Source organism: Engystomops pustulosus, chromosome 6 (genome assembly GCF_040894005.1).
Source record: "Engystomops pustulosus chromosome 6, aEngPut4.maternal, whole genome shotgun sequence".
NCBI classification, from domain to species: Eukaryota; Metazoa; Chordata; class Amphibia; order Anura; family Leptodactylidae; genus Engystomops; species Engystomops pustulosus.
The window spans coordinates 129,704,061-129,726,494 of NC_092416.1; the positions used below are offsets into that span (position 1 = coordinate 129,704,061).

The 22,434-nt window shown below is 40.8% G+C and overlaps 1 protein-coding gene across 1 annotated transcript in view; it reads right to left on the minus strand.

The window, feature by feature from the left end:
• Window positions 1-6,120: 6,120 nt before the first annotated feature.
• Window positions 6,121-22,434, minus strand: part of LOC140064274 (cadherin-like protein 26) — a 62,055-nt gene continuing 45,741 nt past the window's right edge. The window contains exons 13-20 of the mRNA XM_072110994.1: window positions 21,737-21,867; window positions 20,986-21,042; window positions 19,696-19,758; window positions 19,559-19,612; window positions 19,270-19,332; window positions 16,586-16,627; window positions 15,324-15,407; window positions 6,121-9,269 (exon numbers count right to left, since the gene is read on the minus strand). Coding sequence (XP_071967095.1) covers window positions 9,081-9,269; window positions 15,324-15,407; window positions 16,586-16,627; window positions 19,270-19,332; window positions 19,559-19,612; window positions 19,696-19,758; window positions 20,986-21,042; window positions 21,737-21,867 — 683 coding nt within the window. The 3' untranslated portion in view covers window positions 6,121-9,080. The remainder of the gene's footprint in view (window positions 9,270-15,323; window positions 15,408-16,585; window positions 16,628-19,269; window positions 19,333-19,558; window positions 19,613-19,695; window positions 19,759-20,985; window positions 21,043-21,736; window positions 21,868-22,434) is intronic.

A 22,434-nucleotide genomic window follows, 5' to 3' on the forward strand; every position in this document is an offset into this window, starting at 1 on the left:
GTTGAACTTTGCAATGGTCTACTTTAACAATAAGGATTGTGTAAGGGAACAAAAATTTTAAGTCACCATGAGCTAGCCTTAGGCTTCATCTGGTCCTTGTCAAATTCTCATTTTTCCTAGAAGTGCTGACATGTCTTTTTAGCCTATTTTCTTAAATATCTGTAAAACAAAACATCTGCACTTGTCATTCACAAAGTGATATACAATATGGTATATGGTGTATACAGAATTTAGACTAGGACAGTTTTATTTTAGTATATTTACACATTTGCAATATCCCTCAAACACTAAATTTTTATTAAGGTTGGTTTGGAGACTAACAATTGTGCCAGCGTCTACACTGGAGGATATTTAGATATTTTGTGGATTGACCCCACCAAGAAGAAATATATAATGTAGAAAAGTCATAATGTATGTAATCTGGTAGAAATGAACAGCACTTATCAATGTTTCCTCAATTGTATTATGAGTAGAGTAGTAGCATATCTAGGGTTGACCTACCATTGATTTCTAGTGAACATTTGCATGCCAGATCCTACACTCCAGTACCATCCATGAATTCATACTTAGGTGGGTGATTGTTGCCCTTCAGAAGATAGTTTGAAAAAGATGATACCTTATTGCGATATGTGCAGATAAGATTCCTGCATTAAGAAAAAGTTTATATATTGGGGATACATGGAGAGTTCACATATATGGCTCTGCTCTTTTTTCTTGAAATGTCCTCATCCTCCTGAGGGACATCACTTAGGCTTTGTTGAATAGTTTGATCCAGTCATACTGTAAATCCTGTATTGATCCTGTTGGTTCACACTTTGTCTATTGTTATTTGTATTTTCATCCCATGCATTTTCCTGAAGTGTACATACAAATGATTATAAACTAAACTTTAGTCCTCGAATATTTTCAAAGAAATCAAAATTCGATCTGTATAATTTAATCCTACTATCAGCTTTACAAATTAACCTTATTCTAAACCATTTTTGTGTTTGCCTGTTGTCTTCTGGAGCGTAACAATTGCCACAGCTGACCCCAACTGAAATGGCAGGTCCGCTCCTGCTGAACTGTGAAGGTCACTACTGGAGACACTGTCACATCATTCAATCCTATTGAATTAGAATATGTTCTAAGGTCGTCTACTGATCTATGTGTCTCCATGAAGGGAAATAAGAACAAGTCCTTTTGTTAAATATTCCCTGTATATGAGGGGTAATTTTACTTTGCACTTCATTACATGATTCACAAATAAAGCCAGAACGCCCAACCGTCCTTGATCCAGCAGGATAATCACGGATTTATAGCTCTTTTCTGCTGTCCCAGATGCAGGAGGTATGTCCTCAAGACATCAACATTATCTGCGACCTCCCTCTGACTTTCCTGTTCATTTTACCATATAAACTTTGATTGCTCACATCACATGTATCCTTCCTCTCCACCTGCCAAGTTAAGCCCCAATGTAGGACATTTTCACGGTTCGGATGGGCAAACCATCAGAGAGTCTCTATGGGAAGAGACGGTGGACCTCGGCTGGACCTCGGGATGGCAGGACCTCGGCTGTACCTTGAGATGGCAGGACCTTGACTAGACCTCGGGATGACAGGACCTCGGCAGGACCTCAGGATGGCAGGACCTCGGCTGGACCTTGAGATGGCAGGACCTTGGCTAGACCTCAGGATGACAGGACATCGGCAGGACCTCAGGATGGCAGGACCACAGAATCACAGGACCGCCACAGGAACACGGGAACGCCACAGGAACACGGGAATGCCACTGGAATACGGGAACGCCACAGGAACACAGGAATGCCATAGGAACATGGGAATACAGGAACTCTGAAGAACACTGGAGTACAGACACGCGGAGGAAACCTGGGAACGCTGGAACACTAGGAAACACAGGAGGGCTTTCACTTCAGGGAAATGACTTGAAAATCTGGCAGAGAGTGCCGGATTATAAGGCCGCGCTGGATTAGCCAGCCCCAATTAGGAGGGAGCTGCCCCTTTAAATCAGGACGAGTCGGCACGCATGCGCCCTAGCAGCAGGAGCGCACGGCTTAGTTGGAGGAGGACAGGATCACAGCCTGGAGCCTGGAGAGGTAAGTATGGGCTGGGGAGGTAGACGCCACATAGCGGAGCATGGGTGTACCCGCAATCCACGATATGGATCGCGGGGACACCCATGACAGTACTCCCCTTTAGGGCCCCTCTTCTCTATTTCAGCCCCCTCTTCTTATTTCTCCCCCTCCTCCAAATCTTCTCGGAGACAGGACACCTGAGGAGAACAGAAGGAACAGTGAAGACAGGACAAACCCTAATGAGATGCTTGGACCTGGCAGGGAACCATCTGAAGATATCCTGGAGACGTCTGGAGCGTCCTTTGGCCGGGAGACGGACTCTGGTAACTTACACTGACTCCTCTGCAAGCAGTACGGCCAGAGACTGAAGTGACTATTGGAAAGCCGGAGCAGCGCTGGGAAGCTGCGGAGGCTGGGTTGGCCCTTGGGAGGCCGGAGCAGCACTGGAAAGCTGCGGAGGCTGGGTTGGCCCTTTGGAGGCCGGAGGGAAGGTTTTACACAATGCTTGCTGTTATTGTTTTCTTTTTGATTTGAGTATAAGCCTATTCAGTTGGATTGGTTCCACGCCTCTATTGTAAAAATACTTCTAGAAACCTCCAGCGTGTCCTTACAACGGATGGATAAAATCTGAATGCAGCATACTGCTGTTTGTCTCACTCTTCTTCGGTTCTGATCCTGTATACATGTAGTAAATTTGGTTATGGTCTTGTGTAAATGTAGTACTAATGGTTCTGGTTCTGTATCCATGTTGTAATCCTGGTTGTGGTCCTGTATCCACATATCCATCTTGGTTCTGGTTCCATATCTAAGTAGTTCTAGTCTTGTTTCCGTATAAATTTCAGAGTTTCAGTGTTGTTTTTTTTATTTAGTAGATATGATTTTGGTTCTGTATGTATGTAGTTATCTTGGTTATGGTATCATAATTTATGTAGTATGCTTGGCTCTGGTGCTGTTTCTATGCAATAGGTTCTGGTACCATAATTCATGTAGTAAGCTGGTGCTGTTTCTATGTAATAAGCATTTACAAGAAAACAAAACTGTTAGTTACACACAGCATTTCTGTCTGCATAATATCTGATATACAACTACAACTACAGCTTCCTGAAAGAAAAGCTTCCCATTAGAGTCCAAACACCACGGTCCTTTGCCTGCTGTCCTGAATTTGTGAAATTGTTAAAAATGTTGGGCAACAATCTCTGCTGTTTTGCAAGACTTGAAAGGGGTGTACTATCTGTAAACACCACCCAAAAAGTCCAGGGCAGGCTGGGTGCATTGTAGTGGGCTAGGGCTTAAAGGAACCCACCACTAACCTGTGATCAAGGATCACAGTGATTCCCTTCTATATTCTGGCACATTTAGTATTACTTATAAACTACCTTTATCAGCTGCCCTCAGATGTGTTTGTGATGATGGTTTTTGTTTTTTTTCATTCAAAATTTTTTACATATATATAGCCAAAAAGTAATACATTTACAAAATATTCTCTCAAGTATGCCTCATATAGATGTGAGTTACAATAAAGTTAAGCTAGCATGATTTAAAGTTAAAGAATTTAAAGAAAATATAAGTACATTGAGATCCTGTCACTGCCTTGAATAACAGGTTGATCACAGCTTCTGAGACTAAATTCTTTTAATAGGTTTTCATTACATGTCCCACTTTTACCATCCCCCATCCTTGGTAGCTATGAAAGTCCTAGAAATCTGCCACACTGGGGGCAATTTATTAGTTTTACTGGACTTTAAAATCTCTAAAAAGTCGCATTGAGTTTTTTTTTGGTCTCTTTTCACTGCTAAAAAGTTTCTCAGGGCTATTTCCACCACTTCACTATACTGGAGAAAACATAGAACAATTGATAATGCAACTCTGTGCAAAGCCGGAATAATGACTGCTGGCATATGTGCTGGGACTTTGTATGCATTTTCCATATGCATTATATATATATAACCAGTTGCGATGCAAGAGTCATTGCAATGTTTAACACCCTTTCACAGTCAATATAAACATAATGACATTTGGGCAGTGACTACAGACAGTCCCCTACTTAAGGACACCCAACTTACAGACGATCCCTAGTTTTAGACGGACCCCTCTGCCCCCTATGACCTCTGGGGAAGCTCTCTGGATGGTTTACTATAATAAACTGCAATGATCAGCTGTAAGGTGCCTGTAATGCAGCTTTTTTGATAATCCTTGGTCCCATTACAGCAAAACATTTTGAAACTCCAATTGTCACTGGGGCAAAAAAAATATTTTGGCAGGAGCTACAATTATAAAATATCCAGTTTCGACTTACATTCAAAATCAACTTAAGAACAAACCTATTGAACCTATTTGGATGTAACCAGGGGACTGCCTGTATACGAGTACAGCGCTGCAGAATAGGTTGGAGCTATATAAATACATTCTAACAATTAGAAGATAAATGCTGATGGTTTTACAAAGATGAAAGATACCCTTTACGTTTTATAATTTACTTAGTAAGCAAATCATCGTATTAAGGATTTTTTAGAGATTTTTTTTACATGGCCATCTAGCACCCTCTACTGGGATTTTCTGATACTTTACCTTCATTCCAGAATTAGTCAGTTTAAGTCAGCTGTGGCATAAAGGTTTTAGTAGAACACCAGTAATAATGTATGTAACCCTACGTACCTCACCATTGCAACCCCAGTGTGCCTAATGCAGTAAAGAGTTTTCTGGTGTATTACTGTCACTTAATCATTGCACTTTGCACAATTTTTTTGTGAATTTTGCTTACCCTCGCCAACTTTTCAATTTTTCTATATCATTTTTCTGAATCATTCTGATTCATGGCATGTGGCGAGTTAAAATTATTTGCAACTTTTTTTTAAGTTCCAGGACACTGCATATCTTACCATCACGTGTCAGATTTATTATTTAGGCAAATGCACTGTGATAAACGGGATGTGCAGAAGAGCTGCAAAGACAGACTTAAAACTGCCAAAAAATTCCTAAACAATGATAAATGTCCCCCATAGAGTAGTAAAGTGAAATGGTGATACTGCTATAATGTGAGTTATAAGGGGTTATTATGTGGTTTAATGGATTGAATTATCGAATATGTATTTAAAAGTCCATCCATTTAAGGACCATTAAGAATTGGTGACATCAGGGAAAACCATACTAAACCATACTAAATTTCTACCTGTCACTGGATGACACCCCTCCACACATCTACTCATCTTAGAATGAACCATGCTGCCCTCCTGGCCTACACAGGGCCATGCTCCATATTCAAACAACAAGCTGAAATTTGAGAACCCCAGATGGGGCACATGGGGCACATTTACTTTCAACACTTCAAACTGCACTAAATGCAGGGTCCTGTGTAGTGTGCAGGGTGCGCCAAAATAGGGATTTATTGTGCACTTTCTTTATGAATCTTGCGTCCTCTGCACAGCTCCGACAGAGTGCACTTTTTTTTTGGTTCACCTTTAACATGGGGTGTACGATACATTTCTGTTGGACTTTGCATGTTAAATCTGGCGCAGGGTCCGCCAAACTCTGTGCATAAATTTGTGTTGCAGCCGCACCACAAAACGGCGCAGACAAATGTGGCGCAGACACTTCTTAAATACATGTGCAAGCAGTTTGCACCAGAAGGAACGTTCAAAGACGAAACTAGCGCACGGCCCTTAGTAAATGTGCCCCATAGAGTCCATAACTGTCCACTATAGAGGTAATATTTCTACATCAGTTATTAGAACCTTTTGCAAACCTTTCAACACCAAGTTTGTTGACTTTTCCCAACAGAATGCTGGGTGTTTAATCTGGACAACAGCTGGAGGTTACAGATCGGAGATCACATGTACTTGTAAATATCTGGCTGCCTCTAAATGTAAAGCCATAGCTTGTAGGGGTTTTTTTTAAGGCTCCACCGACTAAACCGATCACAAGGTGCCAGAATCTCCAACAATAAAACTATCTGGAGAAAGCTGTCCGCTGGTGTACAATTCTGTTCTGGGTCTTAATACTACAAATACATTCTAATACAGGAATCAAATGGAGGGGAAAATATCACATTGTATCAAAGTTTTATCTTTATTTTTTTTAAAAAGCAAGAACTAAAATATGAAACCATTTAAAGTGTTTACACAAAGCAAAAATGAGTATTCAGTTGTAAAAAAAAAGTTGTAAAAAATATTGATAGTTATAAAAATATAAGTCAGTGATCCATAAGTTCCCAGCCTCCTTTTTAGGAATGAGGAGATCCCTGAATTAGCCTTTAGGCGTCTGGGAACTTCCCAGATATATAAATATCTTGTGCATTTATAGGGAATGCCCAGCATTAAAAAGTTTATCCTTTGGTGGGATTTGGGATTGACTCTTGGCACACAGTCCTTTCAACTGAAGAAGCCTAGGAATTCATTAGCAGGTCAGTGAGGAGGCATTGTCTAACTGTCGAGCAGGAGATTCCCCTATAAATGTAGTTTCCTGATACATAATGCATATTCCATGTACAGTATGAAACATTTTCCTAGAATGCAGTGAACTGAATTATTATGTACATCCAGTGACTAAAAACCTTTCCCAAATATGTTCTATAACAACGTGCCATCTATATGTGTGTGCAGCATATGATGAGGACAGCTTTTAAGCCTCTGGATGGAGACATCAATGTTTTCATTCACCGACTGCAATCAGTGATCTTGAAAATGGTTCCGCAAATTAAGTAAAGAGAATGGATTAGTTTTAAACTGTTCTTGAATAAGATGTGAGAAACTTATGACAGACTCATATTTGTTTGATTTCCCAGGCAATTTTATAGCGTAAAACACAGTTAATCTGTCATGTTGAGTGAGGCTGGTCCCCTCCATGTTAAAGGGTTTTTCCCTCGAAAGAAATTTCTCACATTTCAATCCCCTAGTGATGTTAACACAATAAAGATCATTTTTATCACCTTACTTTACAATGTTACTCAGTGTTGTTGCTGTTTTAGCTCCTATCACTCTTCTGGCTGCTCAGTGTAAAATTCCAGGGTGTGGGCGGGGCCTCTCTAATCAGACCTATTACCGTATTATCCATCTAGTTCTGTGGGGGGACAGTGGGGTTAGATTATCCGGGTACACCGGGTATCTGGCTTCTGACATTGTGATTACACACTGACACATAGAGAGATGAGACAGATCATAGATGAGTTATTTGTGTTATTTTGTTATCCTGAGTACATATAAGAAACTTGTCTTCGTGGGAATACACCTTTAAGAAAATCCGCCACCATGGTCAAGGATTGTAAACAAAACACACTTACATGCTGGTGTGTGCCACCACTGGAAGGATCAGTTCTTCTGTTAATGTTTTATGCCCTTGTTTTTACCTAAATAGGTCTAAAAATATGCAAATGAGCCTGAGGAGCTCCATAGCTGTTAAATGAGCACAGGGCCCCTTTTTATGTAACAAAAAAGAACATAAGGAGTTGAAAGAAGAGGCACACACCAGCATATAAGTGTGCTTGGTTTACAATTCTTGATTCTGGTGGTAAATTTCCTTTAAGGATTGACTTTTAGGCTTTGGGTTAAGACTATGGATCAACTCCAGAGACTAGGAGGTAGATTCTGTTTCTTTATAACAACATTATATATATTGGGAAGTTCTGTCTGTCCAGCAAAACCATTTATAATGTGCAGTTATAGCAAAAGTGTGAAGTAGGTCTTGCAGCAGCTATAGGAGGCAAAGTACCATCTTAGCAGACAAATTTAGTTCTATGGCTACATAAAATGATAAATTATAGTAGAGGTCACTAATCTGTATCTTTCTAGAACACAATCCATGGTATGCAGAGAAAATACCATGGCAGCCTCCATGAGCTTCTCTACTGGTCTATAGCTTTAAAGGGAATCTATCAGCCATGAAAAGCTGAAGACAGTGTTAGCAGCCCTGTAGATCTGTGTAATTAAAACTTTGTGTGAAACAGTTTGGAAACGGTAGGACTGTGAAAAGTGAAATTATAGCTCTGCAAAGGCTCTGGGTGGGGCTATCAGCCTGAAATGCTTTCAGCTTTCTGCACTGTTCTGATCCACAGCCCCTCCCATGTGCTAAGGGAAGAAGCTGTATTTGTGGTGGATACCTAGAGGGGAGGCTGTAAATAATTATTTGCAAAGAACAGACAGTTCTACAAGCTACAAACCTAGAGTATAATTTAAGTTTTCGCATTCCCACACACAAACACACAACTTTTGTGACTACGAGAAACTGTACCTGCATCTGTGTCAAACTACCTTTAGGGAACACAAGTATTCTGTAAGAAAGACATATCACGAGGGCTGAGGGTTGCTAAGGCTATAGGAAGGACATTTATCCTGACTGCTATGTGCCAGGGGGTTTATACTTGTACATGAATTGGAGTGTCACAGGTTAAAGACAACTGCTAACATCAATTCTTGAAGACAGTAACAGAAGTGAGCCAAGTTTAAATGTCTGTGCTACATTCACTTGAATCACACACATGCCCTTGTCCTTCTACCATACAGTCTGGACAATAGGCCCCATTACCATAGATTTCACACAGGTCTGGCCTCTGCTTTTCTGTCTCACCAGTGATGAGCAGCGGCGATGTGTCTGAATGCTGATTCCAGGGGCTCTTTATCAGCCATGTTCCAGTCATCTACACTATTTAAGTAATCAGTCTACCTTGTCCAGGAATGAGCCGTGGCATTGTATTTCCATAGCTCCTGCCTATGCAATCATCCCAGCAGCCTGCCCAGAGATGTTCACAGCAGCTGATCCCAGCGGTCTATCACTTAGTGACCAGGAACTGTCTCATCTCCCCATTCATCCCATTTTCATTTTTGTGCTAAAAAGAAATAGTACAATACACAGCGTATAATAAAGCGTCTGCAGAAAAGCAATAATTCCCCAAAACCTCTCACTAAAGCTTTTGTGAGATCCTTGTCAGATATATTCCCCAGAATTGCTCAGTGTAATAGCAGGTAAAGTGGAAACAGGTCCACACAGCACAGTCCGAGGTCCACACAGCACTGTCCTATTGGTTGCAGATTTCTTCCAGTGCAGAAAACTTTGGGTCAAAGTCATCTAGGAAGCTAAAGTCCATGTGGTTTTCTGGGAAGGTAATGGAGTCCATTGATTCAATTCTTTCCAGCTCTCCCTCATAAGCGTATGTGCGGGGCTTGTAAGTGTTTATTTCATCATCAACATTAATGCCCTGAAGTCTCTGAAAAGCAGAAGAGTGGATTAAAGAGTTGCATTAGAAAACCCATTCTATTACACTTAATCAAATTAATAAATACCATAATGTGCCATTATATTCTGATCAATCAGGCCTCTGGGACCCTCAGTGATTCTATGAATAAAGCGGTCAAACTACATCTTCTCAACTATACAAGGGAATTTCAGCACAAAGTAAATGCAGCCTAGTACAGTTTCAACTCGTCTTGATGGACATAAGTGGCACTGTAGCCCCTTCATTCTTAGAAATGGTGAGGGTCTCAGAGGTCCCCAACTGCTGCAGCTAATTAGATCTATATTAAGCTATCACTCTGTTATACTGAGACAGTCTTAATTCCTGGACAACTTAGTGACAACCTAGGTGGTCACAGGGCGTGTTCACAGGTTTGAATTGCTCTTTGAAACGGAATTCAAATGCAAGGAGGAAAAGCTACTCCTGATCACATGCATTTACACCTAAACACTTGTGATTGGGAATGAGCGCCATGTGTTTTGCATTGTTTACATGCATATGAATTGCGTTTCAAAATGCAATTCAAATATCATATGTGAAGGCGGCATCATACTGTTTAAGGGTGAATAGACACACCCTCAACTGATAACACTCAACAGAGTTTGGCCTGGCAGCCCATAGATCGGTGGGTGATCTGGAAATTGTTATGTTATTTATATGTATTGACTCCTTTAGGACGCAGCTTCTTAAAGGCAATCAACCACTAGTTGGTAGTAAAATAAAACTTCACATACTTACCCTATGGCCGTCTTCTCCACAATGTTGGCACTGGTCTTCTTGAAAATTAAAGCGGCTACCGAGTGCGATGTCCAGTGCTCTGGGCTGTTAGTTATTCACACGTCTCGCGTGACGTCTCCATGCTGGAGACGTACTGCACCAGGCACTCTGTAGCTTCTTTTTATAACTCTTTTTTTTACAGCGATCCTGGAGTGTCAACATTAAAGAAGCCCAGTGCCAAGGTTTTACTTTTATTTTACTACCAACTAGTGGTAAATTTCCTTTAATGACTTAAAAGGAACCTGTTACCAAGCAAATCACTTATAAACCACCAAATGCATGTTATATGTACTCTATGGTTATTGCACATTCGTTTAACAATGTCCATTGCTACCTTTATCCTGAAAAAAATAGTTATATCTGTGGACAGTAAGAAGTCAGGGAGGCAGGGTTCGGGGAACAGTAGTCAAGCATCCATCCACCCTCCTGGCCACCTTGTCTCCTTGTTTTTGCTCTCCTCCCTGTCCTCCCCCGGTCTTGTCTCAAAACTTGCACATGCACAATGTGCATTTCTCCCTTCCATTTTGCACAGGGCCAGAGGTGAGATGACATGTGCATTGTACATGCACAACTTTTGAGATAAGTCTGCAACCAATTTATGTATAAGGCGAAATTTGTAGCTCTTTTGCACCTAAAAAGTCATATATCCCTGTTGCAAAGTGTGACTTCTTCCAGAAAAAGTCACAGATTTAGCCACAGGATAAGGGAAGAAAGTCACAAATACTGCCTGCTAGTGTGTTTTTCAGTTTAATATGCAACATTTAGGGTGAAAAACTGAGCAAATGAGTAGCGGCAAGGTTGGAAGCACTCGCTTAAATGTCTCAACACCACAAAAACCCAAGAGCAACAAATCAGTCACATAAAAAACCCCAACAGAAAAATAGCCTAACACAGTTAAAAAATTCTTATGTTATCCTAGCCAATTAATAGGAGGTGCTTAGTTAGCCTAGGGGGTCCTAAACTATCCCAGATTTATCACTCACTAGACTTAAATTTAAATGTATGGGAAATTACATCTAAATTACAAAAGCACGGGTGCCAGAGGTGGAATCTCTGTGGGCACCCAGGCCATCTCCCCTGCACAGAGTTTCCAGACAGGACTCAAAGCCTCCTCCTGCAGTCCCCTGCCACCCAGGATGTGCTGTGATCAGGGCTATTTTAAAGCTACACATAGTTAGCTGCCCAGGACTACAGAAGGAGCAAGGTGGGACAGACAAGGCTGCGTTATTATTGGAACTCCTGCTATATGCACCGCAATTCTTTCTCTACAAGGTACCCTGGAAGAATAATCTGAATTTCTCCTCTTTATTTCAACTGCATTGGTGTCCTTTAGGACGCCAATAAAATGTAAAACCGTGACAAAACAGGTACCGGTAGTAACATGTTACTGCTTAAATTGCCACGTTGGCACTTTCTATTTAAATAAATGGGTTTGTTTGTAGTTTGGGCACTCGGTCTCAAAGTCGAAAAGGTATATCTTATCATTGGAACCCCAGCCAAAAATTAGATTTTTATCTCTGTGACAATTGGATTTTAAAAATGTTGGATCGTCACCAGAACCAGGATTAACACCTGTGATAACTGTTATAGCTGTTTATTGTAGCCTTGGGCTAAAGTACAGTAAATTACCAACATCCAGAGGTCCGTTTCTAACTAGGGGTCGTCTGTAAGTCATGTGTTCTTAAGTAGGGGACCACCTGTATAATGATCATCACAGGCAGTAGTAATATGTTACTACCATGGTTTCAGATGGTGACTCCTGTTTCAATCTAAATGGAAAATAAATGTGCTAAAAACTATTATGTTCTTGGGTTTCAGGAACGAGAGAAATAGGATCTTCATATTGGTTTCTACACAGTATCAGTTTCGCGTCACATAGCTGATCTCAGCAATCGTGCACCTGGGCTGGGATTGACAAGCAGCGGCGTGTGCCTTACTCGAAAAGGCATTTGTGTGTCCAGTAATAATTGCATGACAACAGCTTTGATGGTTTTATTACAGTCTCACACTGCGCAGGGTGTGCATTCCTCCGACTTGGATGTGATCCGGCAGTCATGACTCATAACACATGTACTTAGCACTTAAGTTATTCGGTAATTTGCCATGTTATTAGGTTTGGCTATTGTTACTGTGAGGAAATACCAGTAAATGTAATCATATACTTGTTGGGAGGGAGTTTGGTTTATATAAGCAAGACATTACTTGGCTCTGATACCAATAAACAATTTACAGGCTACATAAAGTATGACGATGTGCGGCGCTAGGAAACATCCAGCGTATCACCATCTATCAAATCTCATTGCTACTGCTGTATTCAGAGATACACAACACTGAATATTATAGAAGATTAACTTTTATCTACTTGCCATCTTTCTGATCTATATACCACTGACTGATGATGAGCACCAGTGTCCTACACAATGTGACAACTGGGCAAAGAGCGGAGCTGACTAATGTCTACGCAAGTCACATCCTTAAGGTGACGGTTTGAAAAGGGCATTTTAGACATTAAAACTTTCTCAACTAGAACAATGGAGACCTGAACTTAATAGGGATCAATCACTTGAATGGAGACAGGTAGATTAAAGGGGGCACTCTCACACTTTTTCCATAGCAGGCTCTTAAAGGGCATGTCCATTTCTGGGCAACCTTTTGACTCATGTTCTTAGTTTATTCCCGCAGCACAGCAAAGTCCTTCGGACTTTTTTTTTCCTGCTGAGCCATAAGCCTATAGATATGAAATCTATTGAGACATCAAAACAATATGCATGAAATTTAAGGATTCTTTGTGACTGTGATGTGTGAAATAGTGCAGATGATAATAGTAAAATGTATAATATCATTTATAATGTTCTGCTGTTAGCAGGGTATTTAAATCAGCTTTATATGTAATAGTTTTTTCATTCTTGCATATCATACAGAGGTCGTACTATATTTTGTTCCAGGAGAGGAAAAATATTATTGAGGAGTGGTTTTTAGCCGAGGACTAGATGGCACCATGCAAGGCATCAGCCTGTACGTCTGCTCCAGGCTATGCTTTTGTTTTATGCTCTTTTCTTTATCTACACGTGTTAGTCACTATGCCACCCATCAATCACCCAGCACTGCTCACCACCATGGTTCCAGGTAACCCCAGCACGGTCAGCTTGGACTCCAGTACCCCACCACAGCTGACTGCTCAAGTGTTTGATTGCTGGACCTCACTGCAGCAGACCTCTCCAGCTCTCTCCATCGCCTGATCACCAGACCTCGTTGTGGCTATCCTCTCCAGCGCCTATTCTAAGGACATATTACAGTGGCGTAACTTGAAGCTGATGGGCCCCAGTGCAAAGTTTGTGGCAGGGCCCCAACTATAATGTATGGTTTATAGTACTAATCTTCTCATATGGGAAAGTGAGACCTTATGGGCCCCCAAAGCCTCTTGGGCCCAGTTGTGACCGCACCCTCTGAACCCCTCAAGTTACGCCCCTGACACATTATTCATTGCCGTGGATCCTGGATGCCCACAGCACAGACAAGGATTGGCCTCCACCTTGGCTGTCCTCCTCGGGACTGGTCACTAGGCCCCTGCTGTCGCTGATCTCTCCCATGCACCAAAATGGATAGCTGGTGAGTAGCCAAGAGGCCCCCTACCAAAAAGTTTTTGTAGCATTGCTGCTGCGGATTTGGGTGCAGTGTTTGCATCAATTGTCCAGCATTCCATCCAATTCTTGGTGCTGCCACCCACAGCTATCATCATCGGCTCTGGGAGTGCCTACATTACAGGCACTGACACCCCCTAGTGCCAGCACATGGAATAGACAATGAATACTGGCACCTGGCCCGTGGCTCCAGCTTTGTAAGCGCCCTCATCATTGGCATCAACACCACCTCCCCTCAAAGCCAGCATGTAGCATAAGCAATGGACACTAGCACCCTGCACTTACTCCCCTAACCTACCCACAATCAGGATAATGGTCTGTGTAGCTGCACTGAAATGGTTGGTAATTTTATTTAATACTTTTAGTAATTTTAGAAGAAAGGAGGCCATCGATAATAGATATAAAAAGATTACCAGATTGCCTGGATCTATGAGTCCCTGAATTGTCATGCTTGGTTTTGATGGTAGATTTTCATCACCACAATTTACCTATGAAACTTAGCTGCTACACTACCTAGGGCTATCTCCACACAAGTCACCCATAACTTTGTTTTTGTTTCTGGCTGCTCATTCCATGTCAAAATGTGCTTTAGGGGTGTCAGCATAGCGCGTTTGCGCTCTGGATCCAAAGGAAAATTATGCCCCCTGCCAGGCGCCTTCTTTCATCCTTCTCCTTCAGCTACATGATTTCTGGATCCATTGAGTGTAAAGTGATTCAGCCTCATTTGCATATTTCTGAATTGGAATTTTAGCCTCTAAAGAGCAGCTATAAATAAAGACAAGAGGTATGGGTGACAGGGGCGTAACTTTAGGGGGTGCTGAGGTTGTGGTTGCACCAGGGCCCCAAGAGTTTTAGGGGGCCCTTATGGTGTCACTTTCCCATATAAAAAGACTTACTATAAACCCTACAGTATAGTCGGGGACCTTTTACAGACTTTGCATCGGGGCCACTCAGCTTCTAGTTACGCCGCTGACATGTGTGGGCATAGCCCAACGTAGCACAGACTTTAGTTTGTCAGCATAACTTACCTAGCCAGATTCTTTTTAAGTGAAATATTTTATAGATTTGCAATGTATAATCTTTAGCATCCTTTCCTTATCAATCTGCTGTTTACAAACTTTAGATACACTGCTCATTACCAGAGAAGAAAGGAGCAAAAATTTGGATATAGAAGATATTTTTCCTTACTACAATATATTACAAAGATTAAGACGTAAGCTATTTAGTTCTAAAAATGCTTCAAAGCAAAAGTTATGCTTTCATTTAAAGGGGTTGCCTATCTGGAAAATCTAATCCTCATTGCAGCACTTGAGTTGACACAGAAGGGCATACATGAAGAATGGAAAGCAACACAAGAGGAGGAGAACCAAAGTCTTTTCAGTCTCTTTGTAGATTCAGATACCAGAAATGGAATCATCATATGTTTATTATGCCATAACATACGTCCTGGTATCCTCCAAATTAGTCATATTAAAGATTTGTTAAATGAAATACCTCTTGTTGTGATGAACTCAGCACATAAGCGCAGGCCATAGTTACCAACAAAATGCGTGCTGTACCTCACCACATCTCAGAAAATTTTTTTACTCAGTAAAAGTTTTTTACTTACCTGACTGAGCAATTCTCCAATTTTCTCTACAAATACATTTTCATGTTTGCTCCTAAGTGATCCATTCTTCACATATTTGCCATTCTGAAATATAAACAGTCAGAGTAACTTACATTTAACACATGGAAGTTAACTAAGAGTTGACTACCTTATAGGTCACTTTTTGCTTCATTATTATAATGTAAACAGGTTGGCCATTTACTTTATGGCAATATTCATTTCTTTTACTTTAAGGACATCTAGTGGTACAGAAGGAAACTGCATGCAGCCATTGCCTAATCACACCACTACCGTTTCCCAGAAAATAAGACAGTGGGACACATGTATCAGTTTTTCGGTTCCCACTTTTTCAAGATTCCTGAAGTTGGTCTACTTTATCATTGCAATGTATCTTAAGTTTTTACCTTTGTGATACATGTGATGAGTTGCCTAACTTTTGTGACTTTTTGTGGTGTGTGACTTTTTAGTCCCAAATAGTAGCTCCGAAAAGCAAGTCTGGGTCTATCATGCTCTGTTTTGGGACTTATTCGTTGCAAGAATGGGACAATTTCAGAGCCCAAGAGGCTGCTTACTTTGGTACGTTGCTTGATTCTGCACCTAAAATGTCTCAAACTGCGAAAAGTCTCACAAAAATTTGCACAAACAAAAAAAGAAAAGAAAAGAGAAAAAGAAAACAATAGGAGTGATACTTGTCCCCCAGTGTCTTCTAAAAACACATTAGTTGTTATTTTCTGCAGATGTTCTATTGAACATGAGCAAGAATTCATATTTATTGTTGAAAAAAAAAATCAACATTATTAACACACTGAAGTCATTACAAACATCAACATAACCAGCCATCTCATTGCTTGCTCTTGGTTATACTATTTGTTTAATACACACACACACATATATTATGAGCACGCTATTCCCTGACACGCTGTGTCAATACCTGAGCACATCCGGTGCCAGACAAACTTGTTCCCTACAACCCAACGATCTGTGTTTGACAAAGGCCTATGTTTGGCCGAAACGTCACTAATTTGAATATGATCGCTTACTTGTAAATAAACTATTCACTTGGCATTATATATTCCAAAGGAGTGCTTGGATTTTTCTTTAATTTTGAAGACTTGCATGTATCCCTGATCTGTGCCCTCCTTATGGACATTCAATTTACAGTATTTCACAGACTTTAAACATGTAAAAACTAGATTAGCATTTTAAAAGGGTTCATCTTTTCCCTACAGAACATACAGTATAAAGACAAGAAATGACCTTACCTGTTTCCATGTGCCATTCTGACTCTGCAGAGTCTGATTTCCCTGCAATGTGAGTAGAGGAAAACATACAATATTGTATAATATGGTAACACATATTTCTCATGAAACCAGCCTATAAATGACTACTTAAAGGACATCTACCAAAAGGATGAGGGATTGGAAATCAGCACCAAGACCTTATTTGTACAAAAAAAATGTTAAAACAAATTATGCAAATGAGCCTGATGGACCCTCAGGCTAATTTGCATAATTTTTAAAACCTTTATTTCTTTAAAACAAGAGAGGATCCTGCCAGAGGAGGCACACACTAGTATGTAAGTGTGCTTGGTTTACAATCCTTTATCCAGGAGGTCAAATGCAGATCTTCATATAGGCAGTATGGGCAGTATACCTGAGCTCTATATGAAGATCACCAAGTAAAATAAAAAGTTACACTTCATCTTCTCCTCTTCCAGCCGCGGAACATCATAGTGATAACAGGGGGGAGCGGAAGAGGAGAAAACTGAGCTGCAGGGAGAAAAAGGCCTTCCTTTACAGGGCTCTGCCGTGGACATTTCATTAAAGGGGAGCTCTGCTGTGGACATTTAATTTATGGGGGGGGAGGGCTCTGCTGTGACCATTTCATAGAAGGGTGTCTCTGCAGTGGACATTCCTTTAAAGGGGGCTCTGCAGTGGACATTTTTTAAAGGGGGTTCTGCAGTGTACATGTCATTAAATGGGGGCTCTGCTACAACCATTTCTGTAAAGGGCAGCTCTGCGGCGGACATTTCTTAAAAGGGGGGCTCTGCTGGGGCCATTTCTTTAAAGGGGGCTCTGCTGGGGCCATTTCTTTAACCCCTTAACGCCCTTGCGCCGTAGCTCTACGGCGCAGAGGTATAAGGGATGTATGAAGAGGGCTCACGGGCTGAGTCCTCTTCATACAGAGGTGGGGGTTTTTGCATTTTGCAGAAAACCCCCACCGCTAATAACCGTGGTCGGTGCTTGCACCGATCGCAGCTATTAACCATGTGATTGCCGCCGGCAAAGTCGCCGGCGGTGTTTAAAAAACAGCAGCTCTCGGGCGCCGCCATCTTTAATGCGATAGCCGCGCCCCCGAATGTCATCAGGGGGCGGCAATCGGTTGCCATGGTAGCCTCTGGTCTTCTTTTGACACGAGGCTACATGGCTTCTGTAGATTCGTTACAATGAGCCAGTGGCTCATTGTAATGAATCTGCTGCAAAAATGCCATAAATTGCAATACAGAAGTTAATGTACCCTAGATGGTCTAAAAAATAGTGAAAAAAAAAAGAAAAAAAAAGTTTTAAAAAAATTAATAAAATATTAAAAATTCAAATCACCCCCCTTTCCATAGAACGGATATAAAACATAATAAACAGTAAAAATCACAAACATATGAGGTATCGCCACATCCCAAAATGCCCAATCTATCAAAATATAAAAACGGTTACGGGCGGCGGTGACCTCCGAGACGGGAAATGGCGCCCAAATGTCCGAAATGCGACTTTTACACCTTTTTACATAACATAAAAAATGAAATAAAAAATTATCAAAATGTCGCACAGACCTCAAAATGGTAGCAATGAAAACTTCGCCTCATTTCGCAAAAAATGACCCCTCACACATCTCCGTGCGCCAAAGTATGAAAAAGCGTCAGAAGATGACAAAAAAAATGTTTTCTTTTTTGTACACATTCGTTTAATTTTTGAAAATGTATTAAAACACAATAAAACCTATATAAATTTGGTATCACCGTGATCGCACCGAACCACAGAATAAAGTAGGCGTGTTATTTGGAGCGAAGAGTGAAAGTCGTAAAAACTGAGCCCACAAGAACGTGACACACGTGCGTTTTTTTATAAATTTTTCCACATTTGGAATTTTTTTTCAGCTTCGCAGTACACGGCATGTTAAAATAAATAACATGACGGGAAAGTAAAATTTGTTACACACAAAATAAGCCCTCACACAGGTCTGTACACGTAAAAATGAAAAAGTTATGGATTTTTGAAGTTTGAGAGCGAGAAATGAGCCGAAAAACCCTGCGTCCTTAAGGGGTTAAAGGGGGGCTCTGCTGTGGACATTTCTTTAAAGGGGGGCTGTGCAGTGGACATCTCTTTAAAGGGGATCTGCTGTGGTAATTTCTGTAAAGGGGGGCTCTGCTGTGGACATTTTTTTAAAGAGGCTCCGCAATGGACATTTGTTTAAAGGGGGGCTCTGCAGTAGACATCTCATTAAAGGGCTCTACTGTGGACATTTCATTAAACGGGGGCTCTGCTGTGGACATTGCATAAAAGGGGCATCTGATGTGGACATTTCATTAAAGGGGGCCAGTATGGGTTGCGGTGGTGTTGTCAGGCGGATGAGATTAGGCTTTGGGCACATGTTGGTTTGGACATTGGGGGGGCCCTAGTCATGTTAACAGCCCAGGCCCATGGGACACTTAATCCGCCACTGCTGGTGGTAGATTTCCTTTAAAGGCAAGTTTGGTTTAAACCTAAAAGTATGGAATGGGGTTATTATTAAATTATACAGAACAGGCACTTGTCCCATTTAATTTTATCATAAATTTATCAATTAGGATAGTTATCTTAGACCACCAGTGATTTACAGACTCTTTATATTTAAGAGGCAATTGCCTGCATATTTCCTATTAATTTCACCTAGTCAATAGAACATGGCTTACCTGTGCCCAGGTTTGATTTTGCACAGAGCGCTTGGTGGCCGATCCTACAAGACCACCGCCATCCTATTAAGAAAAATATTTTTTCCTATGTAAAATTCCTGTTATTTACTCGGCATATGGAAAGTTTCTAACAGCAACCTGCCGAACACTGAATGCATCTTTTGGCTACATATTTACTAAAGTATTAAATTATGTAGATCATATCTTAACAGTACAAAACTCCTGAACACTTATCAGCACATGTATATGCTATCATTTCAGAGGCCACATAATACAAGCTGATACTCACAGTTTCCCAGGACTGATACTGTGTCCGTCCCCCGGGGGCTCGCCCAACTGCATCCTGATGCAAGAAAACATGACATTTGTTAGTATTTTGTTGCTTTCCTAGTTATACACTGCAGTTATAATAGAATAGCCACTTACTCCATCCCACGACTGATACTGAGACTTTACAAATGTACTTGAGAGCGGTCGTCCAACTTTATCCTGCAAGTTATAAATATATACCTTAGACAAATGCCCATCTGTTAAAATGATATATTAACAGATGGGATATATTGACAGATTACACTAAGTAACTACCAATGGCCACTGCTTGGTATCACTTGTTGCATTTGTTCCCGCCGCAGCCCTTTTTCGTTTTTGAGTTTTCATTTTTCACTCCCCACATTCAAAAATCTATAATTTTTTATTTTTCCATGTACAGAGCTGTGTGACGGCTTGTTTTCTCTGTAACAAATTGCACTACACAATGGTGGTATTTAATATTCTGTTCCATATACTGGGAAGCAGGGAAAAAAAATCCAAATGCAGTGAAAAAAACACACTTGCGCCGTTTTCTTATGGGCGTGGATTTTACAGATTTCATTGTATGCCCCAAATGACATGTCTAGTTTATTCTTTGGGTCGGTACGATTACAGGGATAACAAATTTGTATAGGATTTATAATGTTTTCATACATTTGAAAAAATTAAAACCTCCTGTACAAATTTTTTTATTTTGCCATATTCTGGCGCTAATAACTTTTTTATACTTTGGTGTATGGAGCTGTGGGTGGTGTTATTTTTTGCGACTTTTTTAAAATGGCAAAAAGTGCCCATGCGCCGCCATTTATTTGAAGCCTCGGGTGTTACCGGTAAGTCTTTGCTGCAGTATGCAGCAAAGACTTACCGGCTAATGGAGAGGGCTCAGCCCATGAGCCCTCTCCATGCACCCGCACCCGGCATGTGACCTACTATTACGTCACATGGCGGTAAGCGGTTAATCTGTATATGCTGTTGGGGCACAGTCACCCATTTCTTTGTTTGAGGTTCAAGCTGTTCTATGCTACCGGCTGCACACAACGGAGAAGGGCTGCAGACTGTATCGAGTTTATGCTTTGTTGTTGGTGTGGCAAGGAGTGGAGTTTGCAGTAGTAAAACGGAAATTAGTTTTTTGTTATTTGCTAATATTCCATTTATCTTGCTGCTATTCTATTAAGCAGGGATTTTCTGCATTGAAAATCTGCACTTAATACACATTAGGGCACATTTACTAAGAACCTTGAACACTGCACTAAATGCAGTTTGCCTTTGTAGTGTGCAGATTCAGGACTTCTGGCGCACATTTTTCCTGAATCTGGCGCCCCCTGCACTGCCCCAAGGGACTGTTAATATATGGCATGTACAAGAGGTCTTAAACACAGAAGGTTTAGAGTAGTTGCGTTCTGTTACCTTTGTGGCAAGATCAGTATTTCCATTTCCATTTGCCATGAGAACAGCTGGGGATGCCTAGAAGTACAGAATCAATAAAGTATTAGTCATAAGACAGATCCACATTTGTCCAATAATGTTCTAGAAATATTAGTTTATAGAAGAATTGAAATGGGCATGATACACTGAAAGACTAAACACGTGACAATGGGACATGATGTAACAAAAAATAGGTTGAACCCCCATCCCCCTCCTCCCATCTACCTCCCTCCCTTACACCCATAACCATCCCGGACCCAAACTACTTTATAACCTAGAGCTGCAAATGTTATATTGCAATATTGCAATTTAGTAGCAACTCTGTTTATGGAAATATAATACCCTCTTGTCTGTATTCCTGTATTGTGCACACTTCACTTTACAATAAAAGATTTATATGAAGAATAAGTTGAGTAATTAAGATAAGTATGCTACAACCTGATATAGTACTGTACTGTAGTGTACTGTTCTTTTAATAGACTTGTTTTTTATTATTCCATATAAGAAATCTTACTGGTCTTCATTTACCAATATCTGTACTCAAACCTGAATACAGTACCACCTAGTGGACTTTTTGTCGCTTACTTATATAACATTCTGTTGTGTGCATTATCTTTTCTTTCTGTCAGTTGTTGTAGAAAATAAAAGTTCAAAGAAAAGTGTTTTAAAAAGTTGCAATGTGCCTCATATTGTAAAACATTTGGAGCAGGTACACCTACCTAGTAACACTTACCTGAGAAAGAACACTTCCACCTTCCTCATTATACTGGATCAAGGTTTGATTCCCTTCATCACTTCCAGGCAGGTTATGCTTTTTATTTCCATCAGAGCCACAGAAGAAGCACATGAGTAAACATACAGCCACTAAAAATTAAGATATGAAAAAACATAACATAAGCACAAAGAATCATGCAGCAGTGGAGTCCTGGGTTAAAGGACATCTACCATCAGAATGCGTGATGGTAGATGTTTATGCTCACCTCCCTGTCCCGTGCTGAGCTGCAGTAATCTTGTTTTAGTCTTTTTAAGCAGATCACCATTTCAGAGAATTAAACTTTTTAAAAATATGTAAATGACCAAGACTTAGCTCCTCCTATTGGTAATTATGGATGGCCCTTGGCCCGGCTGGCTCCTCCCACACATCAGTCAGAGAGCTGCTCTGCGATTCTCATGCTATGCTCGACCATAGCAGAGTGTATAAGTGTAATGCTACACCGGCTCTCTGACCACTGTGTGGGCAGAGCCCATCGGGCAGAGGGCCATGCATAATTACAAATCGGTTTAAGCAAATAGGCGCTTAGCTCAGCTTGTTCTTCTAGCTGGGTTTTCTAATTTCCTGACACATCATAATAATAGGTTAATTTGCTTCCCATGGAACTTGCCATTGTGTGTATTTGGCTGTAGGGAAAATTACAGTAGATTGTGACTGCA